This window comes from Uranotaenia lowii, chromosome 1 (genome assembly GCF_029784155.1).
Source record: "Uranotaenia lowii strain MFRU-FL chromosome 1, ASM2978415v1, whole genome shotgun sequence".
Taxonomy (NCBI): Eukaryota; Metazoa; Arthropoda; class Insecta; order Diptera; family Culicidae; genus Uranotaenia; species Uranotaenia lowii.
The window spans coordinates 5,335,622-5,357,532 of record NC_073691.1 but is presented as its reverse complement, the minus strand read 5'-3'; the positions used below and the strand labels follow the sequence as shown (position 1 = coordinate 5,357,532).

Here is a 21,911-nt window from a genome sequence, read left to right as displayed (position 1 = left end):
GGAATTTATTCAAGACAACTATGTACGGAACAAGGGTTCAGAAAATTGAACACCTTTCGAACACTTCTTGTCGGGTTTGGAAGTCAGCGAAAAGTTATTAATACTTTAAGCAACTGGGAACGTTCTTATTCAATACCTCTTGACCGATCCGTATAATTTTTGGTTGTTTCCCCTTAAGGCGATATATAAGTTACATTTGAGCAATTCAGTTCAGCTGTCCACTACGAGGCTGCACGATTCCAAACTGCTGGAAGTTGCCACCCTGTCCTTGTCCTTGGGCGAGGTCGTTCTGGAAATTGTCAAAACCTCCAAACTGGGCTGAGGCCTGCGCTCCAGCGAAGTTTCCGAATGAACCAAACTGCTGAGCTCCGGCTTGAGCGTTGGCCTGGGCACCTGCACCCTGGAAGTTTCCGAAACCACCGGTCTGGGATTGGGCAGTGGCCTGAGCACCGGCTCCACCTTGGAAGCTACCGAACCCTCCGAAAAGCTGTTGCTGCTGAAGGTTCTCCTGTTTGAAGTTGCTGATAATCTGCTGTTGGACTCCGGTGCTATCGCGAAGTTCGGTTTGAACGTCTCCGCCGGCCTCGAGACCCTGCTCGATGACGAAAGCCGGGCCTGCTGGAGCAGCCTGTTGGGCGCCGGCACTTCCTCGGTTGCCTACCGAGATGACCTGGTTTTCCTGTTCCTGTTGGTACTGTTGGTTGTTGATGAACTGGTTCTGCTGGGCGATTGAGGTCGCGTACATGACCTGTACCTTTTCGTCTTGACGCTGGGCGTTGACGTTCAGTGGGGTAACGATCTGCACGGGTTGGGCGTTTTGCTGCTGGTAGTATTCCTGCTGCTGTTGCAGCTGAAGAGCTGGAGCGGCTTGACTGGCCACGGTAGGGTTAACCTGGTACACAACCTGAGGTAGGGCACGATCGACGACCAACGGGATGGCCTGCTGGATGATGTGCGGTGATACCTGGCTAATGACGGTGGGTAGAGCTTGCTTCAGGATCTCCTGGGTGATCTGCGCCTCGTCGAGGAAGATTTGCGGAGCTGGTGGTGGAGCTGGACGAGGAGTTGTAGTCGTTGTGGTCGTGGTGGTTGTTGTGGGTGCTTCGGTTGTGGTCGTCGTTGTCGTGGTTGTGGGTGCTTCTGTAACAATTTCCTCAACGATTATCGGTGCATCGGCAATAGCGGGGATCTCTTCGACGGGATTGTCCACCCGAATCGCCACAGGAACCTCTTCCTGCGCTACTTCGGCAACAGCGTTGCTCACGGCAACGGCCGAGGCATCATCTTTGCTAGCGGCTAGGAAGCTGGTAATGGCCGGTGCTTCATTTACGCGATTATCAAACTGAATCGGAGCAACGGGTTGATCGAGGGTGACCTTTTCCTCGGGCAGGGCGTAGTAGTGTCCCTCGGATTTGTAGGTTTCAAAGGTTGAACCAGCGCTGGCCGAAGAGCTGGCACTGGAACTAGCGCTGGCGCTTGCGAATGCACTGCTTCCGGTTTCCACTTTTGGAGCCTGGACAACAGCGCCAGCGTTAGCGATCGCTGATGCACCAGCGTCGGCGTATGAGAAGTCGAACGATTTCGAGGGTTCAATGGTGAACTCGGGTGCTTCAACAACTCGGGTGCAATCGGGTGCAATCGGTGCTACCGGCGCAACTGGTGCAACCGGCTTACGATAATAGGAATCCGGGATTGGTGCTGGAGCAGCGATCGGTGCTGGAGCCGGTGCTGGTGCGGCGGGTTGTCGGTAGTAAACGATTGGTTGAATCACTCGTACAATTTGCTGAGGTGCTGCAGGTGGTGGTGGTGGTGGAGGTGGAGCAGGTTGACTGTAGTGAGGAACCAAGTGAACGGGTGCTGGAGGCGGTGGTGGTGGTGCGACTGGGTGCCGGTAGTACGAGGCTACATGATGGACTGGTGGTGGCGGTGGTGGAGGAGGTGGTGGTAGAGCCTTATGGAGCGTGACATGGATTGCTTCCGGCTTTTTGTGGTGCAGTCCCCCCAGCAACGATTTGATATCGAAGGTAGCTTCCGCGAGGGCGGCCACCGCCAACAGTGTCAGAAGAATCTGGAGGAAAAAATGAACACGTGTTAAACTGAAATTTTATTTGATTAAATAATCGCTGGTCACTTATAACATCTCAGAAGGCCATTGATTTCAACTTTCCAACGCCTTCTTTACTTTACAAAATCCCATTTGATGTAAGAATAATAAACTTAAAATGGAGTCCAATTCGGAGGCAGCCCATTTCAGAGGAGGACTTCCATACAAACCGGTTACTGCTTTAAGATATTTTCGTGAAACAAAACGAAATTGGTACAGAAGCGATTAAACGGCTATGTTAATCGTATTTAGAGTCCATAACCGTGAAAAATGATCGCCATTTTTTCGACATTCGTGACCTGCTACTCAAAAAGTATACAAAGCGTTTGGGTATTGTTATGGCTATCGATTCATAAATGGTCTGAAAATGCGTTCGAGGCCGGTATGTCGTTTTTTTACATTTTGCACTGCTTGAGCTACTTTAAATTGTCTGCGTCCGAAACAGTGTCACAAATTTCAGTACGATTTCCAGCACCGAACATTTTGACGAACGAACGAAAATTAGGCCGATTTTGTACCATTTTTCCGATCTGGGACTCGGAAGTGCGACTGAAAAGATTACCCAATTTGACGTTATACGCAATTAGTAGTGACAAGACAAGCCTACTTCATTGAATTTCGCCATATCCCTGTCCGGAACGTTTTCTCCATCGGGGACCAATTGAATGAAAAGGCGGACTCGAATTTCAAGTTGACTACTCGATTGCTCGAAATTCAAATGATTTTGTTTTCAGAGCAGCAGCCCTTGCAATTTAGATTTTTGTTTACAATCGGAATGGTGAATGGTTGGTCAGTGTTCTTTACTGTTTGTGCTAAAAAGGTGAGTTCTTGCAGCTGCTTCTTATTTTCAACTTCGTTCCAAGAACCCCGAACGGGGAAAAAATAGAGGTATAGTTTTTGCAGCTGACTTAATTACTTAGTAGATGAATTTCGTCAAGATTTGAATTTAAATTGACTCATCGTTCCTTTCTGCGCTTTAGCGAGTCTCCCAAACTTTTAAATTGCATTCAACGAGCTCCCAAAGGATTGCATGGTCTCTTTTTGAAATCACTGATCATAGTAGGCTTCCGTTCACTTAGTATAGCTTCAACACTTCAATCCAAATTCACTTTTCACCAGAGTCCATAATCAAAGCCTGCCACGTTTTTTTTTGCACACATTCTCGTCTCGGATTCTCGGTTCTAAACTTGCTGATTAGCTCACCTTCATTTCGAAATCTTCCACTAGTAGGGTAGTATTGAGACTATCGAACGACAACCGTGACACTGAAATGCGACGCCGTCTGGGAGTAGATTTTTATACCGAACACCCCCGGCCGAAACCGATTCCTGTCGCATTTTAGAAGATTTCTATTTTATTTCTTTAACGCTGAAATTCGGTTCAGATTCGACCGAAGAAGCTCACAGCCAAGCGCGCGATTTCCTATTCGAAACTTTTTTTTATCTCAAAAATATTCAAACGAAAAAAACTTTTTCGCCTTTGCAGACTTATTAATTCCTCCTATTCCGTAACCGATTGGGGACGAAAAAAAATCCATACTCCAATACGCGACGAACCCCAGCCAGCAGTGAAAGCTTCTTCGGGCGTAGCCTTGTTGAGTATAAAATTTGCATCAAAAGAAGATCGCCCAAATCAAGCACTAGTCCAAATTCCGGCCGAAGAAGCATAAAGAAAAAGAAAAACGACGATCTCGCAACATATCAGAATAAGCTAGCCAGCTTTCAGTGAGTTAAACCAAGCATCTCCGAGATACATATGCTAATAGGGCCAACTGTTATCTGCATCGCTTCCACGTACTGATTCTATCTACAGGCTAAGAAACTAATATCCTCCAGAAGAGGGCGGTGAGAAGCTTTCAGTTTCTTCCAAAGCCTACTTCGGTAACCTTCAGAATGGCCATCACATCTTCCATATGCAGAAGACCCATTTTCCCTTCTAATGCTGAAAGCCCACACCAGAGATCTCACCAGGTGTAAATTTTACTTCCGTTCAAGTTCATCTCCCTCGAGAAACCAGTTTCATTAGTCAAATCTTAATCGGAGGAGAACCTGCTGAAACCCGAGGAAGAAGATGCAACATTTCGTAACAACCAAAAGTACCACCAAAAGTCGTATCTTGTCCTAAGAAGGAGGGTAGGATTCTAGGCGTTTTGAACCGAAACACAAAATATCTCGTTCCAATCGATTACTAATTTTGGACCGAACTAGTTTGGTCGACCTTTAGAGCCGGGCAGATGAGTTGCCGAACAGGTTTCAAGCGAATCATATCTTTTTTCCGTTTTATTCAGGCTTGGATGATGATGTTGTATTTCGGAATGTTTCGGTTTTGGAATTCTCTCGAAACGGATTCTAGTCGCAGATGTGAATCTATTTTGGAATATTCAAAACTTTTTTCTTTCGGTTATCTTTTTAAGTGGATTTTGCTTTCGGTCGTCGTTGTGAATTATTTAATAGTTTTCGTAATATCAATAGAGATTTTTTGCTGACTGTTTAGGTGTCATAATATTTGGGGTCATTTCGAGGCAGATTTTTCAGATCAGTAGACATGTTAGCTAAAACTGGTGTCGATTTAGAATTGTGTTGTGTCTGTTGTAGGTCTCTGGAGCCACTTTTTATTGGCTTTAAGGCTCTTCTTTACAGACATACAAGACTTTCCGGTTCAAGGTTTTGTCCAACGGACCCGATTTCCGTTCAGATTATTTTTGTCCGTTTTACTTCTTCCAATTTAACCAACTGACTCAGCGAAATGTTCATAACAGTACACTATTTGTGCACGATAGTTTTGCGCTTTTTCGGGGAAATGCTTCTTATTTTCATTAAAATTATGAAAAGTTGACATAACGATAAACACAGTTTTAAGTTGAACTGCAAACAAGAACAACCAGAAAAAATCATATCATATATCATATCATATCATATCATATCATATCATATATCATATCACATCATATATCAATGAGCTTGGTTATATTAAAATCGGGCTTAAATAGACGTTGTTTGTCATTTTTGTCATTTTTTTAAATAAATGTCATTTGTGGCATTTTTAAAAATTCTTGAAAATTTTGTGATTTTTGTCGTTTTTGTCATTTTTCTAGTTTTTGACAATTTTTTAACCCTTCGTTTCATAAAGTAACAAATTTGCAACAATTAATGTATGGAAAAAGTGAAAAATCGTATTTAATTTTAATTTTTTTTCTTTATGTACTCATCATTTCCAACTGTTTAAAATGAGTTTTGAGGCAAAATAAAAAATCATGAAATGAAGGGTTAACACGGTCAACTTTGTTATTTTCATCATTTAACAATATTTGCCATATTGTCATTTTTGTCACTTATGCCACTTATGTAACTTTTATCATTTTGGAGAACTTTTGTCATTTTTGTCATTTTTATCATTTTTGACATTTTTGTCATTTTTGTCATTTTTATCATTTTTGTCTTTTTTGTCTTTTTTGTCATTTTTGTCATTTTTGTCATTTTTTTGATTTTTGTCATTGTTGTCATTTTTTTTTCATTTTTATCATTTTTAGAACTTATGTCTTTTTTGTCTTTTTTGTCTTTTTTGTCTTTTTTGTCTTTTTTGTCTTTTTTGTCTTTTTTGTCTTTTTTGTCTTTTTTGTCTTTTTTGTCTTTTTTGTCTTTTTTGTCTTTTTTGTCTTTTTTGTCTTTTTTGTCTTTTTTGTCTTTTTTGTCTTTTTTGTCTTTTTTGTCTTTTTTGTCTTTTTTGTCTTTTTTGTCTTTTTTGTCTTTTTTGTCTTTTTTGTCTTTTTTGTCTTTTTTGTCTTTTTTGTCTTTTTTGTCTTTTTTGTCTTTTTTGTCTTTTTTGTCTTTTTTGTCTTTTTTGTCTTTTTTGTCTTTTTTGTCTTTTTTGTCTTTTTTGTCTTTTTTGTCTTTTTTGTCTTTTTTGTCTTTTTTGTCTTTTTTGTCTTTTTTGTCTTTTTTGTCTTTTTTGTCTTTTTTGTCTTTTTTGTCTTTTTTGTCTTTTTTGTCTTTTTTGTCTTTTTTGTCTTTTTTGTCTTTTTTGTCTTTTTTGTCTTTTTTGTCTTTTTTGTCTTTTTTGTCTTTTTTGTCTTTTTTGTCTTTTTTGTCTTTTTTGTCTTTTTTGTCTTTTTTGTCTTTTTTGTCTTTTTTGTCTTTTTTGTCTTTTTTGTCTTTTTTGTCTTTTTTGTCTTTTTTGTCTTTTTTGTCTTTTTTGTCTTTTTTGTCTTTTTTGTCTTTTTTGTCTTTTTTGTCTTTTTTGTCTTTTTTGTCTTTTTTGTCTTTTTTGTCTTTTTTGTCTTTTTTGTCTTTTTTGTCTTTTTTGTCTTTTTTGTCTTTTTTGTCTTTTTTGTCTTTTTTGTCTTTTTTGTCTTTTTTGTCTTTTTTGTCTTTTTTGTCTTTTTTGTCTTTTTTGTCTTTTTTGTCTTTTTTGTCTTTTTTGTCTTTTTTGTCTTTTTTGTCTTTTTTGTCTTTTTTGTCTTTTTTGTCTTTTTTGTCTTTTTTGTCTTTTTTGTCTTTTTTGTCTTTTTTGTCTTTTTTGTCTTTTTTGTCTTTTTTGTCTTTTTTGTCTTTTTTGTCTTTTTTGTCTTTTTTGTCTTTTTTGTCTTTTTTGTCTTTTTTGTCTTTTTTGTCTTTTTTGTCTTTTTTGTCTTTTTTGTCTTTTTTGTCTTTTTTGTCTTTTTTGTCTTTTTTGTCTTTTTTGTCTTTTTTGTCTTTTTTGTCTTTTTTGTCTTTTTTGTCTTTTTTGTCTTTTTTGTCTTTTTTGTCTTTTTTGTCTTTTTTGTCTTTTTTGTCTTTTTTGTCTTTTTTGTCTTTTTTGTCTTTTTTGTCTTTTTTGTCTTTTTTGTCTTTTTTGTCTTTTTTGTCTTTTTTGTCTTTTTTGTCTTTTTTGTCTTTTTTGTCTTTTTTGTCTTTTTTGTCTTTTTTGTCTTTTTTGTCTTTTTTGTCTTTTTTGTCTTTTTTGTCTTTTTTGTCTTTTTTGTCTTTTTTGTCTTTTTTGTCTTTTTTGTCTTTTTTGTCTTTTTTGTCTTTTTTGTCTTTTTTGTCTTTTTTGTCTTTTTTGTCTTTTTTGTCTTTTTTGTCTTTTTTGTCTTTTTTGTCTTTTTTGTCTTTTTTGTCTTTTTTGTCTTTTTTGTCTTTTTTGTCTTTTTTGTCTTTTTTGTCTTTTTTGTCTTTTTTGTCTTTTTTGTCTTTTTTGTCTTTTTTGTCTTTTTTGTCTTTTTTGTCTTTTTTGTCTTTTTTGTCTTTTTTGTCTTTTTTGTCTTTTTTGTCTTTTTTGTCTTTTTTGTCTTTTTTGTCTTTTTTGTCTTTTTTGTCTTTTTTGTCTTTTTTGTCTTTTTTGTCTTTTTTGTCTTTTTTGTCTTTTTTGTCTTTTTTGTCTTTTTTGTCTTTTTTGTCTTTTTTGTCTTTTTTGTCTTTTTTGTCTTTTTTGTCTTTTTTGTCTTTTTTGTCTTTTTTGTCTTTTTTGTCTTTTTTGTCTTTTTTGTCTTTTTTGTCTTTTTTGTCTTTTTTGTCTTTTTTGTCTTTTTTGTCTTTTTTGTCTTTTTTGTCTTTTTTGTCTTTTTTGTCTTTTTTGTCTTTTTTGTCTTTTTTGTCTTTTTTGTCTTTTTTGTCTTTTTTGTCTTTTTTGTCTTTTTTGTCTTTTTTGTCTTTTTTGTCTTTTTTGTCTTTTTTGTCTTTTTTGTCTTTTTTGTCTTTTTTGTCTTTTTTGTCTTTTTTGTCTTTTTTGTCTTTTTTGTCTTTTTTGTCTTTTTTGTCTTTTTTGTCTTTTTTGTCTTTTTTGTCTTTTTTGTCTTTTTTGTCTTTTTTGTCTTTTTTGTCTTTTTTGTCTTTTTTGTCTTTTTTGTCTTTTTTGTCTTTTTTGTCTTTTTTGTCTTTTTTGTCTTTTTTGTCTTTTTTGTCTTTTTTGTCTTTTTTGTCTTTTTTGTCTTTTTTGTCTTTTTTGTCTTTTTTGTCTTTTTTGTCTTTTTTGTCTTTTTTGTCTTTTTTGTCTTTTTTGTCTTTTTTGTCTTTTTTGTCTTTTTTGTCTTTTTTGTCTTTTTTGTCTTTTTTGTCTTTTTTGTCTTTTTTGTCTTTTTTGTCTTTTTTGTCTTTTTTGTCTTTTTTGTCTTTTTTGTCTTTTTTGTCTTTTTTGTCTTTTTTGTCTTTTTTGTCTTTTTTGTCTTTTTTGTCTTTTTTGTCTTTTTTGTCTTTTTTGTCTTTTTTGTCTTTTTTGTCTTTTTTGTCTTTTTTGTCTTTTTTGTCTTTTTTGTCTTTTTTGTCTTTTTTGTCTTTTTTGTCTTTTTTGTCTTTTTTGTCTTTTTTGTCTTTTTTGTCTTTTTTGTCTTTTTTGTCTTTTTTGTCTTTTTTGTCTTTTTTGTCTTTTTTGTCTTTTTTGTCTTTTTTGTCTTTTTTGTCTTTTTTGTCTTTTTTGTCTTTTTTGTCTTTTTTGTCTTTTTTGTCTTTTTTGTCTTTTTTGTCTTTTTTGTCTTTTTTGTCTTTTTTGTCTTTTTTGTCTTTTTTGTCTTTTTTGTCTTTTTTGTCTTTTTTGTCTTTTTTGTCTTTTTTGTCTTTTTTGTCTTTTTTGTCTTTTTTGTCTTTTTTGTCTTTTTTGTCTTTTTTGTCTTTTTTGTCTTTTTTGTCTTTTTTGTCTTTTTTGTCTTTTTTGTCTTTTTTGTCTTTTTTGTCTTTTTTGTCTTTTTTGTCTTTTTTGTCTTTTTTGTCTTTTTTGTCTTTTTTGTCTTTTTTGTCTTTTTTGTCTTTTTTGTCTTTTTTGTCTTTTTTGTCTTTTTTGTCTTTTTTGTCTTTTTTGTCTTTTTTGTCTTTTTTGTCTTTTTTGTCTTTTTTGTCTTTTTTGTCTTTTTTGTCTTTTTTGTCTTTTTTGTCTTTTTTGTCTTTTTTGTCTTTTTTGTCTTTTTTGTCTTTTTTGTCTTTTTTGTCTTTTTTGTCTTTTTTGTCTTTTTTGTCTTTTTTGTCTTTTTTGTCTTTTTTGTCTTTTTTGTCTTTTTTGTCTTTTTTGTCTTTTTTGTCTTTTTTGTCTTTTTTGTCTTTTTTGTCTTTTTTGTCTTTTTTGTCTTTTTTGTCTTTTTTGTCTTTTTTGTCTTTTTTGTCTTTTTTGTCTTTTTTGTCTTTTTTGTCTTTTTTGTCTTTTTTGTCTTTTTTGTCTTTTTTGTCTTTTTTGTCTTTTTTGTCTTTTTTGTCTTTTTTGTCTTTTTTGTCTTTTTTGTCTTTTTTGTCTTTTTTGTCTTTTTTGTCTTTTTTGTCTTTTTTGTCTTTTTTGTCTTTTTTGTCTTTTTTGTCTTTTTTGTCTTTTTTGTCTTTTTTGTCTTTTTTGTCTTTTTTGTCTTTTTTGTCTTTTTTGTCTTTTTTGTCTTTTTTGTCTTTTTTGTCTTTTTTGTCTTTTTTGTCTTTTTTGTCTTTTTTGTCTTTTTTGTCTTTTTTGTCTTTTTTGTCTTTTTTGTCTTTTTTGTCTTTTTTGTCTTTTTTGTCTTTTTTGTCTTTTTTGTCTTTTTTGTCTTTTTTGTCTTTTTTGTCTTTTTTGTCTTTTTTGTCTTTTTTGTCTTTTTTGTCTTTTTTGTCTTTTTTGTCTTTTTTGTCTTTTTTGTCTTTTTTGTCTTTTTTGTCTTTTTTGTCTTTTTTGTCTTTTTTGTCTTTTTTGTCTTTTTTGTCTTTTTTGTCTTTTTTGTCTTTTTTGTCTTTTTTGTCTTTTTTGTCTTTTTTGTCTTTTTTGTCTTTTTTGTCTTTTTTGTCTTTTTTGTCTTTTTTGTCTTTTTTGTCTTTTTTGTCTTTTTTGTCTTTTTTGTCTTTTTTGTCTTTTTTGTCTTTTTTGTCTTTTTTGTCTTTTTTGTCTTTTTTGTCTTTTTTGTCTTTTTTGTCTTTTTTGTCTTTTTTGTCTTTTTTGTCTTTTTTGTCTTTTTTGTCTTTTTTGTCTTTTTTGTCTTTTTTGTCTTTTTTGTCTTTTTTGTCTTTTTTGTCTTTTTTGTCTTTTTTGTCTTTTTTGTCTTTTTTGTCTTTTTTGTCTTTTTTGTCTTTTTTGTCTTTTTTGTCTTTTTTGTCTTTTTTGTCTTTTTTGTCTTTTTTGTCTTTTTTGTCTTTTTTGTCTTTTTTGTCTTTTTTGTCTTTTTTGTCTTTTTTGTCTTTTTTGTCTTTTTTGTCTTTTTTGTCTTTTTTGTCTTTTTTGTCTTTTTTGTCTTTTTTGTCTTTTTTGTCTTTTTTGTCTTTTTTGTCTTTTTTGTCTTTTTTGTCTTTTTTGTCTTTTTTGTCTTTTTTGTCTTTTTTGTCTTTTTTGTCTATTTTGTCTTTTTTGTCTTTTTGTCATTTTTTGTCATTTTTGTCATTTTTGTCATTTTGTCATTTTGTCATTTTTGTCATTTTTGTCATTTTTGTCATTTTTGTCATTTTTGTCATTTTTGTCATTTTTGTCATTTTTGTCATTTTTGTCATTTTTGTCATTTTTGTCATTTTTGTCATTTTTGTCATTTTTGTCATTTTTGTGATTTTCGTCATTTTCGTCATTTTTGTCATTTTTGTCATTTTTGTCATGTTTGTCATTTTTGTCATTTTTGTCATTTTTGTCATTTTTGTCATTTTTGTCATTTTTGTCATTTTTGTCATTTTTGTCATTTTTGTCATTTTTGTCATTTTTGTCATTTTTGTCATTTTTGTCATTTTTGTCATTTTTTTCATTTTTGTCATTTTTGTCATTTTTGTCATTTTTGTCATTTTTGTCATTTTTTCATTTTTGTCATTTTTTAATTTTTGTCATTGTTGTCATTTTTTTATTTTTTTATTTTTTTCATTATTGTCATTTTTGTAATTTTTATAAATTTTGTCATTTTTGTCGTTTTTGTCATTTTTGTCATTTTTTAATTTTTGTCATTGTTGTCATTTTATTTTTTATTTTTTGATTTTTGTCATTGTTGTCATTTTTGTTATTTTTGTAATTTTTGTCAATTTTGTCATTTTTGTAATTTTTGTAATTTTTATCATTTTAAGAACTTTTGTCATTTTTAGAACTTTTGTCGTTGTTGCCATTTTTGTCATTTTCATTATTTTTGTCATTTTGGTCTATTTTGACATTTTTATAATTTTTGTTAGTTTTGTAATTTATGTCATTTTTGGCAATTTTGTTATTTTCGTCATTTTCGTCTTTTTTTGAGAATTTTTTTTTGTCTTTTTGATTATTTTTTAAATTCATAACAATTTCGTATTTTTTTAATTTTTTGCCTTATTGTCAATTGTTTTTAGTAAGTCATTTTTTCATTTTTGTCATTTTTGTGATTTTTGACATTTATGCCTTTTTTGACAATTTTGTTAGTTCTGACATTGCTGTTTGATTTTGTCTTTTTACTTTATTATAAATTAAGTCAATTCTACGATTTTAGATATTCATGTCTTTTTATTCAATTTTGTTATTTTTGTTTTTTTTTACAATTATGTTATTTTTGACATAGTTGTCTTGAAAATATTTTTTAATTAATTCAATTTTGTTATTTTTGTCATTTGTGGATTTTTTTGATAGTTATGTAAATTTTGTTTATTATTTTTGTTTTGGCCTTATCTTGACAATTTTGTTATTTTGTCAGCTTTTTGATTTTTGTAATTTTCCACAATTTTGATGTATGAGTGATGTTTTTTCTTGTCTTTTTTGGCATTTTTTTTAAAATTAAGACAATTTTGTTATTGTTGTTATTTCTGTCAGCTTTGTCCTTTTAACAATTTTGCTATTTTTGTCATTATTGCATTTTTTTTAAATTTATTTCTTTTTTGACAACTTTGTTTTTTTTTTTTGTCATTTTTGTCATTCTTGACATGATTTTTTATTTTATGTCAGTGGTGCCATTTTTGCCATTTTTATGATTTTTGTCAATTTTGTTATTTCTTTCAGTTTTGTAATTTTTTTCTCAGTTTTGTTATTTTGGTACATTTTAATTTTTTTTTTGTTATTTTTCAACAATTTGGTTAGTTTTGTTCTTTTTGTAGTTTTTCAATGCTCTTGTTTTTGTCATTTGCAAAGAGTTGAAGAATAGCTGAACATTGGTTTTAAACTAGTTCTAAGATTTTAACAAATAAAACATGGTGTCTTATTGTATAACATTAATTCAACGAAACGGTCATCACTTTGGTTAAACAAATAACATTACACGAGTGTTTTGGTATGTTTAATTTTTATTGAAAATTTCTCTAAGCATCTGAGTAGGCAGTTGTATACGTTTTTCTAGTTCTTAGCAAAAAATATCTCGTAGTGTTTTTGAAATGTTTTGAATTTTGAATATACACCTTTCCTGATTAATCAAAAAAGAAATTTATTCCTAATTAAAACATTTCTTCTTGTTTAGAGTTGTTTTGAAATTCATTGTTTACTGACCCATGACATAATATTTACAGCTTCTTTAAAACGTGACAATGGAAAAGTATTCCATGAATATCAAAACTCGTAAGTTTAAGTTTTGATTTTCAAAACAGATTCAGATAGATTGATCGGACTGTTTGGAAAAAAATTACGCTATTCTTTGATAATCTTTTTTTCTGGGAACGAAATTATAGCTTTAAAAATGTTTGTTTTTATAATCTTCCAAAAAGATTATCAAAAAAGCCGGAACTTTTCCGAGGGTGTTTCTGGTTTACCACGGAGTATAGTCAGGCTGATAGGTATCTTCAACGAGCAGCGGGGAAGCATGTTCCACTACCGGTTCCGAGTGGCGATAGTAGGATGCATATCCGGGGTCTACTGGTGCCGGCGCTGGAGCTGGAGCCACCGGAACTGGAGCCGGGGCCGGAGCAGGTTGTTCATAGTAGATAATCGGTTGAAGTACCTGCTGAATTGTCTGAACTGGAGGAGCAGGTTGCCGGTAGTAGGAAGCTTCTCCGACTGGTACGTGAATTTGCGGTGGGGGTGGTGGTGGTGGGGGCGGTGGCGGCGGTGGGGCAGGGGCAGGATGGGCATAGACTGGCGCTAGGTAAACTGGACGCGGTGGTGGCGGAGGCGGCGGTGGAGGTGGTGGCGGCAATGCTATTGGAGGAGGTGGTGGAGGTGGAGCAATGAACAGATCTACCCTGATCTTTTTCGTTTTGTGGTGCTTCAGATCGAAGAGGGTAGCTTCCGTTAAGGCAGCCACTGCCAAAACTGTCAGAAGAATCTGAGGGATAAAATAAACACGTGGTCACTGGAGGAATCTTCCAAAATCATAACTGCACTCTGATCGTAGTAGGCTTTCGTTCACTAAAGCATCGACACTTTTACCGTTTTCACTTTCACTGAGTTCATTTGTCTTGGAATTGTTCATAATCAAAGCCTACTAGAACCAGCAATTTTTCTAGCTTGTTCTACTATCTGATTAGCTCACCTTCATTTTGGAGTCTTCTGCTAAAATCAAGATAAGACTATCGAACGTCAGCTGCAACACTGCAATGCTCCTACGATCAGGACCATATTTTTATACAATCATCCCCGGCTAGACAACGATTCCTGTCAAGTTCGAAAGATTTGTATCGGTCCAAAAAAACCACATCGAAACATCAATTTCCCACTAATATTTTCACCATTCAACCAAAGTCTATCGCCTGCGCAAATTCGAAAAACAATAAAAAAAATAGTCACGCTATAATACAAAGAACGTCATCAACGACCTTGCCGCATCGCATTTGCATCGAAAGAAGATCGTCGCCCAAATCAAGCCCCCCTGGAGGATCTGGACCAAAGAGTGCTAGCAAAAAAAAAAGTTGCGAAAAACTAACATCTCCAAAATTTATGCTTATCGTGCTCATCTTTGTTTGATCTAGGGTCGAAGGTATCTTAGCTTGGCAGAAGGACATTCAATCGAAACCAAATCGACCGTATTTGGAACTGCCCTCCTTTCATCGGAATAACTAACTTGAAGCAGGGTTGGTTAACAGCTTTATTAGAAAAAAAAAAATGGGAGGGGAGCAAAACCAAACTACTACTACTGCAGAATAACTTATGATGTCTTCCGGTGTTGGGTTTGTTAGGAAAATTACAAGAACGTTTATTACTACTAGATAGCTTGATCCTGGTAAACTTCAAACCTGTCCATAAGCTTTAGCTTTTTAGTAAGTTGGAATTTTTCAAGGCAGTTCTTTTTTCCTAACCTGGGTCAATGGAAAGTATCGATCAAAGCAACCCGTCGCAGGCGACAGTTGTTTGTTAATCATCGTTCTCGTAATTCGTTTGTTTTTAACTGTTTGCATCTATAGGTTTTAATAATTGATAAATCTCCTGTAATTCTCTGTTAGCTCTAGAAATTCTTTCTTGTTTTATTCTCCTCTGTTGCAGATTCAGTAAGTTAAACTGCTGAAGGACCGTTCCGGGAGTTATCATTCATACACTGTGATGGGCAATCATTCACTGGACTGGACTCTACTGGACTCTAAATCTGACCAAAAAAGCTTAAATCTGAGCTCCCCAAAATCGTTTAAAAATGGCTGCGAAAAATTCGTTGTTGATTATTTTCCTTCTACACGCTTACTTAGCTTGTTCGCCACCATCGTGATAATAAAGTGATAAAGTTTATGGCACTGTGTGCTTGCATTGTCGAATCAGTAACGTGGTCGCAGTTGGAACAGATTGATTGGTATCATTCGATGGTATGTCTAGGGATTTCTGTGTTCTGTTTTTTTTTTCAATTCGAAACTTCCAACCTTTTTTGTTAATGCTCTACAGTTGTAGAGACAACAAATTTGTGAATACATATTACATTAGTCTGTACTATTTTTGTCCATTTTTTTCTCTTATAGTACCGACTTCTTAAGCTTCTGAGCTGAGGAAAGCTTTTTTTTACGCATAAGCTTCATAAGCTTACCCTACGGATCATCATTTGATGGAGCAATAAAATTTAGATGGGAACAAATTTTATGATCAAAATGCCTATAAATGGTTAACCTCGACTTTTGTGATCGTTATCCTATATAATTTATTCCATCTCCTGATTGATTTCCGATCTAAAATCTAATAAAAGGCTTCTATTTATGAGAAGAGGCAGCATAATCTAACATAACCTTGAAATCGCGATTTACATTTCATCACACACTTGGGAACGAGATGCTCTTGCCAACCAATAGCAAGCAAACAAGCGATCTATAAAACATTGACAATGATGGGCTGTTAAATATTGGCACTGAGATTTGTACACCAGAATCGTTGAGCGAGCATCTATGCACCAGCTAGTAGTAGTGCTCTTTCACGCCTACTTGATTTGCCAAAACAGTCAATGGCCCGTCCTTTAGCACCCACCGGTGAAATGTCAACATGAGCTGTTTGGTTTTGTTGACATCGGGCAAATAGCCGGGCGGGCGGGCAGGCGATCGATCGATCGGTTTAGCATCAATTCTCACCTTGGTTGGCAACCCGCCAGCGGCCGCCGTGTCGCTGAGCATATCGGATCGGACTGATGCGACCTTCTCATAAGGGAACAAAAAGGGCTCGTAATTTATCGCGATCGCCTAGTTTTAACCTTTAACAGGTGGTGGTGACGGTCACGATTCTATATTTCGACTTTTCTCGACTCAACTGGACAAAGACTTGGCTTTTTTAGACTCTGACTGGACTTTTGAAAAAACCGACGATAAATATACCTATTAAGAAAAATGTTTCCTGAATTTTCGTAATTTCGTAATGCGTTCAATTCTAGTAAGTTTTGGCCTCATTGTAGGAGTATGACAAAATCATAAAACAATCTATCGGTGTCAGAGTAACTCCACTAGAGCTAAGCTTAAAAAAATGGTTCAGCGTTAAGGATTCACTCGCTACGCTATCAATTGGAATGTCACATTCCCTATTTAGCCTTTTTGGTTTTGCAACTGCGAAACTCATGAAATTTGTTCACCAACTGAACAGCTGAACAAATATTCTTATGTTTGAAAACAAATTCATTGAGCACCCGCGCACTCCTCGCCTACTTACTGTGAAAATCGGAGAACCTTGTGTTTCTAAAAACCTTGAAACGGACTATTGCTAACGTATTTGTGTATCTGACCTTGTGTTACTTGAGCCAGTGGTATTCCAGCAGATAGTACTCCTCCTGAACCCAGCGAAGGATTATCAATTTGGCCTTTATAAGTTCCCCCTTCATTAGCGGTCCCTTGAGTAAAGGTTGTTACTTGACCTTGCAGTAAAAATTGAGGCAAAACCGGCGTAGAAAAGCTACAATCATCCGTTGTTCCTGGACCTCTTCATTCGTTGTAATGCTTCTTTAAGTTAATCAAACACGTTGTTACAACCTACGGCATAGGTCGGCAACCTGCGGCTCGCGAGCCGCATGCGGCTCTTTTGATGTAAAGCTGCGGCTCTTTAGTTAACTGTGCTATTATTATATAGCGGAACGGACCAAAAGGCAAAATAGCATTTTTGAAAACCCAATTTTACATTTTTTTTGTCATTTTACAGTATTTTAAGCATCAACATACAGATCAAGAATTAGTGAACCATGAACCGTAAATGCAAAGAATAACTGTTGTTTTAAGACAACAAAATTAAATTATCTTCAGATTATTAATTTCCAAAACGTTTGTATGTTTTTGAATCAATCGAACACAACCACAGGAAAATAAAAAATTATCATTATGTACAAAAAAGAAATTCTGAGATAGTTTCTGTTTTGTCATCAAACAATGTAGTCCTCATCTCATTTTATGTTTACATTTATCTGTTGAAATTTCCAAAATCTTATTACAATTAATAAACCACTTCGGTTCAACCATCGATGAAAAAATATAAAATTTTCAAAAGTGAAAGTTGAATATCAAAATTTTTCTTTTCAAGTCTGATTCTTGCCAATCCAAATTCAAAATTTTAATTCGAAATTTGAAAATCTTAATACTGTAATAAAAAACAAATTAATACACCGACAAAATTCGAAATCCCCTGAAGATATTATCACATGAAGACTACATGTTTTTTTATCGGCAAACATTCCTCATTTCAAATCAATTCCAAAACATAAATCATGTGGATGATTTTTCATGAATAGAAATCAGTTTTTTTTTCATGAAACAAACTTTTAAATAAAATCAAATTCTTCTATCAGCTATATAAAATCACAAATAATCTTTACGTTACCTATCAACATGATAAGTTTGCGATCTCTTGATATTTGAATTTTCAATTGAATAGTCATCTTTATATTTTTATGTTGATTGTAAAACTCATTTATCATCTGAATCGGAACTTGAAATTTTGATACCAATCCATTTTAATACGTTTTCTGAATCTGAATTCCAAATCAGAACCAAATAATGGACCAAGATGTGAAATATGTTTCAGAGCCCTCATTTGCCTCAAAATTTTGATGTTTTGGGTTTCAATCATATCTGTTTTTTTTGTAATCATCCGACTTGTGAATCTGAATTTGAATATGAGTTTCGAATACAGATCTCGTTCCGAGTTTTCAGTTCTAGATAGCCATTTTGAAGCTTATATTTTTTTCAAATTCTGAAAATTATCATTCAAAGTTTGAAAATGCAAACACTGCCGGTCAAAAGTTTGGGATTACCCGTTAAAAAACATGCAAATTTTGATCATTGATATCTAATCCTTCTTAGGACATATTTCAAATCTTATAATAATTTTTGAATGAATTCATGGAAAAACAACGATTCCTAAGCTTCCAAATAAACCTTCCAGATCTGCTATACAATGTTAGAAGAGAAAGATATGAATGAGATAAATTTGCATGTATTTAAAAGAATGATCCCAAACTTTTGGGCGATACACCATACTAAGGGGTGATCTCAAACTTTTGGACGATAACTTAAGTGTCTATTTTATGTATTAAAAGTACATTCTTATATTTTTGCACAAAATTTTTTATTGTGTTTTGAGGAGAAAAGAATAAGGATTTTAATGCAACTAAAATTTTGAAATTTGTTCCGCCCTTTCCCGAGATGATCGGCTTTGAATATTGAGTGCGATTTTTTGAAAATGTTCAAACTTTTGGCTTAGTTCAAGGTACAAAACTAAAAGATTATTTCTGGGAAAAATACCTCCAAAATAGCTATTGTTCATTATCTTTCAAATGAGATCAGAAGATTTGCAATATGTCTTAAGACGGCTGAGATATGAAAAATCAAAATTGGCATGTTTTTAGCGGTTGAGCCCAAACTTTTTGCCGGCAGTGTATGCATTTTCAAATTTATGATTCAAATTTTGTATGAAATGCAAAACAATACTTGAACCAGGATTTCAAACATTATCTATCTATTTAAAATGTCCAATGATTATTCAAATTTCATATCAAAAATCTCAAACTAGATACAGAATCCAAAAAATGAAAACAGAAATACAATTTTGATTTTGACGGTATGGAACCAAAATTTTTGAAATGAATTAAATCTCATTAAAAATGTTGAATTCTGAACCAGGGATTAGTTTTTAAGGTTTTGGCATCAGTTCTAGGTCAAGTTTGTTACTCTTGAATAACCTTACTCAATCATCAAAATTTGATTGAGAATTTAAAATTGAATGTAGAGTAAAAAACCTCACCGGACCCTCATGAGGGAGGGGTTTACACCCCCAAAACACCTCCCATTTCTACGGACATGCCGATTGCCGGATATTTAGGAGAAAGGCTCGTTTTTTTCCAGGATTATTCACAATTTTTACGAAATTCCAAATTTTTAACTTGTATGAGCGAAATATATTCGTATGCAGTTTTTGAAATTTTAAAATTAAAATTTGAACGCCGATGATGTGTCTTCGTAAAAATCATTTTTGTGTGTTTATTTTCCAACTAATCTCTTGCCTTTTTATGTAGAATACGTAGATTTTTACTGGAGTTGCCCGGATACTAACCGGTTTTGAGTTTTAAATTTAGACAAACGTACGTACACAAAAATTCTGGAAAGCCTACTCAATTAAAAAAAAAGTTCATAATTATATGAAATTGAAATACAAAATTCCAAAACTAAGAGTTGAGAAAAACAAATTAAAGCTTGACAGCTTTTCAAACTCGAACAAATATTTCAATTCTGATAATCTATTTGAAAATTTAATGACAGGCTAATAATTGAATGTAGTGAAAAAAAAAATGTAAACCTTTGAGTCTTTGAAAATATTTAAAATTTCATGATGCGTGCAGCAAATATTTACAAAAAGCACACAAATTTTGAACGAAGTTTCAGTAACGGACATAATTTTTTTAAATTTTCGATTGATAGTTAATCATCGTTGATACATTTTTATTAATTTTTGTTTTGAAACTTTGAAAATATCCTCAAACTGATTTTGCCAGTTAAAATGTACTGTTTCTTAATTATTTCCACGAATTTTCTATGAAGGCTACAAAATATCATTATTATTAATTTATACTGGTCGAATTACATTTTTTCTAATATTTCCAGCTTTAGCAAGCATTGATTAATAATATACAATGTTTCGAATTAAATTTTCCATCCAATTGGACGTACAATACTGAAGAATCACATGTGACATAAAATGAGATTTTTTAATTTTCCAGATGCATAAAGTTCTGAAGACACGTTCGCTTGACGTCATGAATTTTCAGAATTCTACCAGTTGTCAGGAGCATATTTTCTGAAGATTAAAATTTTCCACTTCATAAATTTAAGTTGATTTTTATCTAAAACTTCTAGATTTTGGAAAGGATTCGCTAAATCTTGGGAATGTCTTTAAAAATCATGATAACTTAAAAAATAGCTCCTTTTATTTTGTTCTTTTAAAAGCTTTTTTTGCCGAAGAATTTATTCATATTCTGCTTTTGAAGGTATATTCAAATCTTACACATTAACATTGTGCAAAGTATTCATTTAAGCTTAATATGAACATAAAACTTTCTTGACTCGATGTTTGCGAACGTATTAAATTTGATATACAATCAAAACATTTTAGAAGAGTTGACGATCTAGAAGAAAATCCATGAAAATCCATCCAAATCCATCATGGGTTTAAAGCTATTTTCGCAAAACTAATGTCATTGATCATTCATATATTTTGATTTTTTTTATTTAAAACAAAAACAATAAATCTTTAATGTGGCTCTTTCAAATTCTGAAATTTTGAAAACTTGAGGTTTTTGGCTCTTCGGACTCAAACGGTTGCCGACCACTGACCTACGGTGATTAATATAAAAAAGAATACGCTTAAAGCACACTTCTAACTGGAAACTCAATGTCGAAAGGAAACAATTTTCATGGAAATACATCAGAATAACATATTTCTTTCAAAATATAAAAGGGTTTTCCGCAAGCAGACAATGCAAACATTCAATGATTATCAAAAAAAAAAGGATTTTATATTTGTTTTTCCTAAATCCACACCCCTAGGTGTCCAAAGTACAAATAAATCGTGAGGGCCCTCTCCTCCCTCTTTTAAAGGAAGCGGTATGAAAGCATTATAGAAACCATCTCCGACATTAAAAACTCCCATATATCAAGATTCACTTTGATCGGTTCAGTTGTTTTCGAGTCTAACGGGTGATAAATAAAAAATGAGAATGTTTTCAATACCTTTCAGTAACTCAAATAAAGAGCGTAAAATTTTCTTTCTCCAAGAAAATTGCTCTTTGGGCTCCCTAGAAACAGTAGGCGTGTTTGGTTTTGGTAGTTTGAATTTAGTCAAAGCAAAGATGGCGTCGAAAAAGCACGTGCTCCGCGAACGCATTGTATTGTTCTACGAAACGCATTTCCAGCAAGGAAAAAAGTGGTACATTTTAAGGAAGAAAATGTACCTGTCAGTACGGTATAACGTATCCTGGGTTCCCTGAACGTAGAGCGGAAGGTCGGAAGTGGTCGTCCGGTGACGATAATGACGAAGCAGAGGAAGACATCGTTAAAGAAGCTGTTTGACAACAAAGACGCAAGACGTAGACGCAGAAATACGGCTGCTCCCACGTATTGATCCATCGTACCCTCAAGATGGAAGGAATCGTCTGCAGGAAGAAGACGAGGTCGCCGGAGTACACGGAGGAGCAGATTGAGACGGTTAAATCACAGTGTCGGTGGATGACCAAAAAATACCGCGGGACGTCATTCGTTCTGGCTGGCTGGCGTACCTTGAGGAGAAAAAGATACCGTTCGTGCCGAAAGATCGTAACCCAACAAACTTGCCCCAGTGCCGCCCAATAGAGGATTTATTTGGCTCATCTCAGTGCCTTAGTGTATAAAAACAATTGGAGGGCCAAGGACACGAAGTAATTGACTACAAGAATCCGGAATTGTATCCGGAAAATGGACGTAAGTGCCGTACAACGTTCTTGTGACAGCATCGCGACAAAGTTGCGTCGAACATCAGACCACTCAAACATTCGCTGACATTTTTTTGAAGAAAATACATTATGTTGTTAATAAAAAATACTGAAATCGATGAAAAAAAAACAACAATTTTTTTATATGTGATTGAAAAAATTCTCATTTTTTATTTAACACCCGTTATAGGGGTCAGACAGACAGACAGGCAGACAAACATTCATTTTTATGTACATGAATCAGAGCTCTCATTAAATAAAATGGGAAGAGTCTTTCAACTCATTTAATTTCAGCAAAACTTGTTTGTCAAATCAATAAATCATCTCGTGAAGGAAAACGCTAATGTTTATCAATTTATATTAAAAATATCTTAGAATAATAAGAATAATAAAAATATCTCGAAAATTGTTCGTATTTCTAATATTTTTATTTATGTAGTATAGGAGCCCCACTTTTCGAAAAATATTAGATAATTCTTCATTTCATATCCCGACATAAAAAACTTCGTGTTGTGCCAAAATTAATCAAAATCATTTGAAAATCGTTCGAGTTCTGTAACATTTTACAATTACCCCTCCCTCCCAAGTCGGAGGGTTCGGAAACTATTATAGAAACCATCCCCGGTCTTTTAAACG

General features: G+C 33.4%; 1 protein-coding gene across 1 annotated transcript; it reads right to left on the bottom strand.

The window, feature by feature from the left end:
• Positions 1 to 205: 205 nt before the first annotated feature.
• LOC129744769 (calphotin-like) lies at positions 206 to 3,359 on the bottom strand. Its single transcript, XM_055737472.1, has 2 exons — positions 3,308 to 3,359; positions 206 to 2,068 (listed from the first exon to the last, which is right to left on the bottom strand). Exons 1-2 carry the CDS (start codon positions 3,311 to 3,313, stop codon positions 206 to 208), a joined length of 1,869 nt encoding a protein of 622 aa, XP_055593447.1. The 5' UTR covers positions 3,314 to 3,359.
• Positions 3,360 to 21,911: the final 18,552 nt, after the last annotated feature.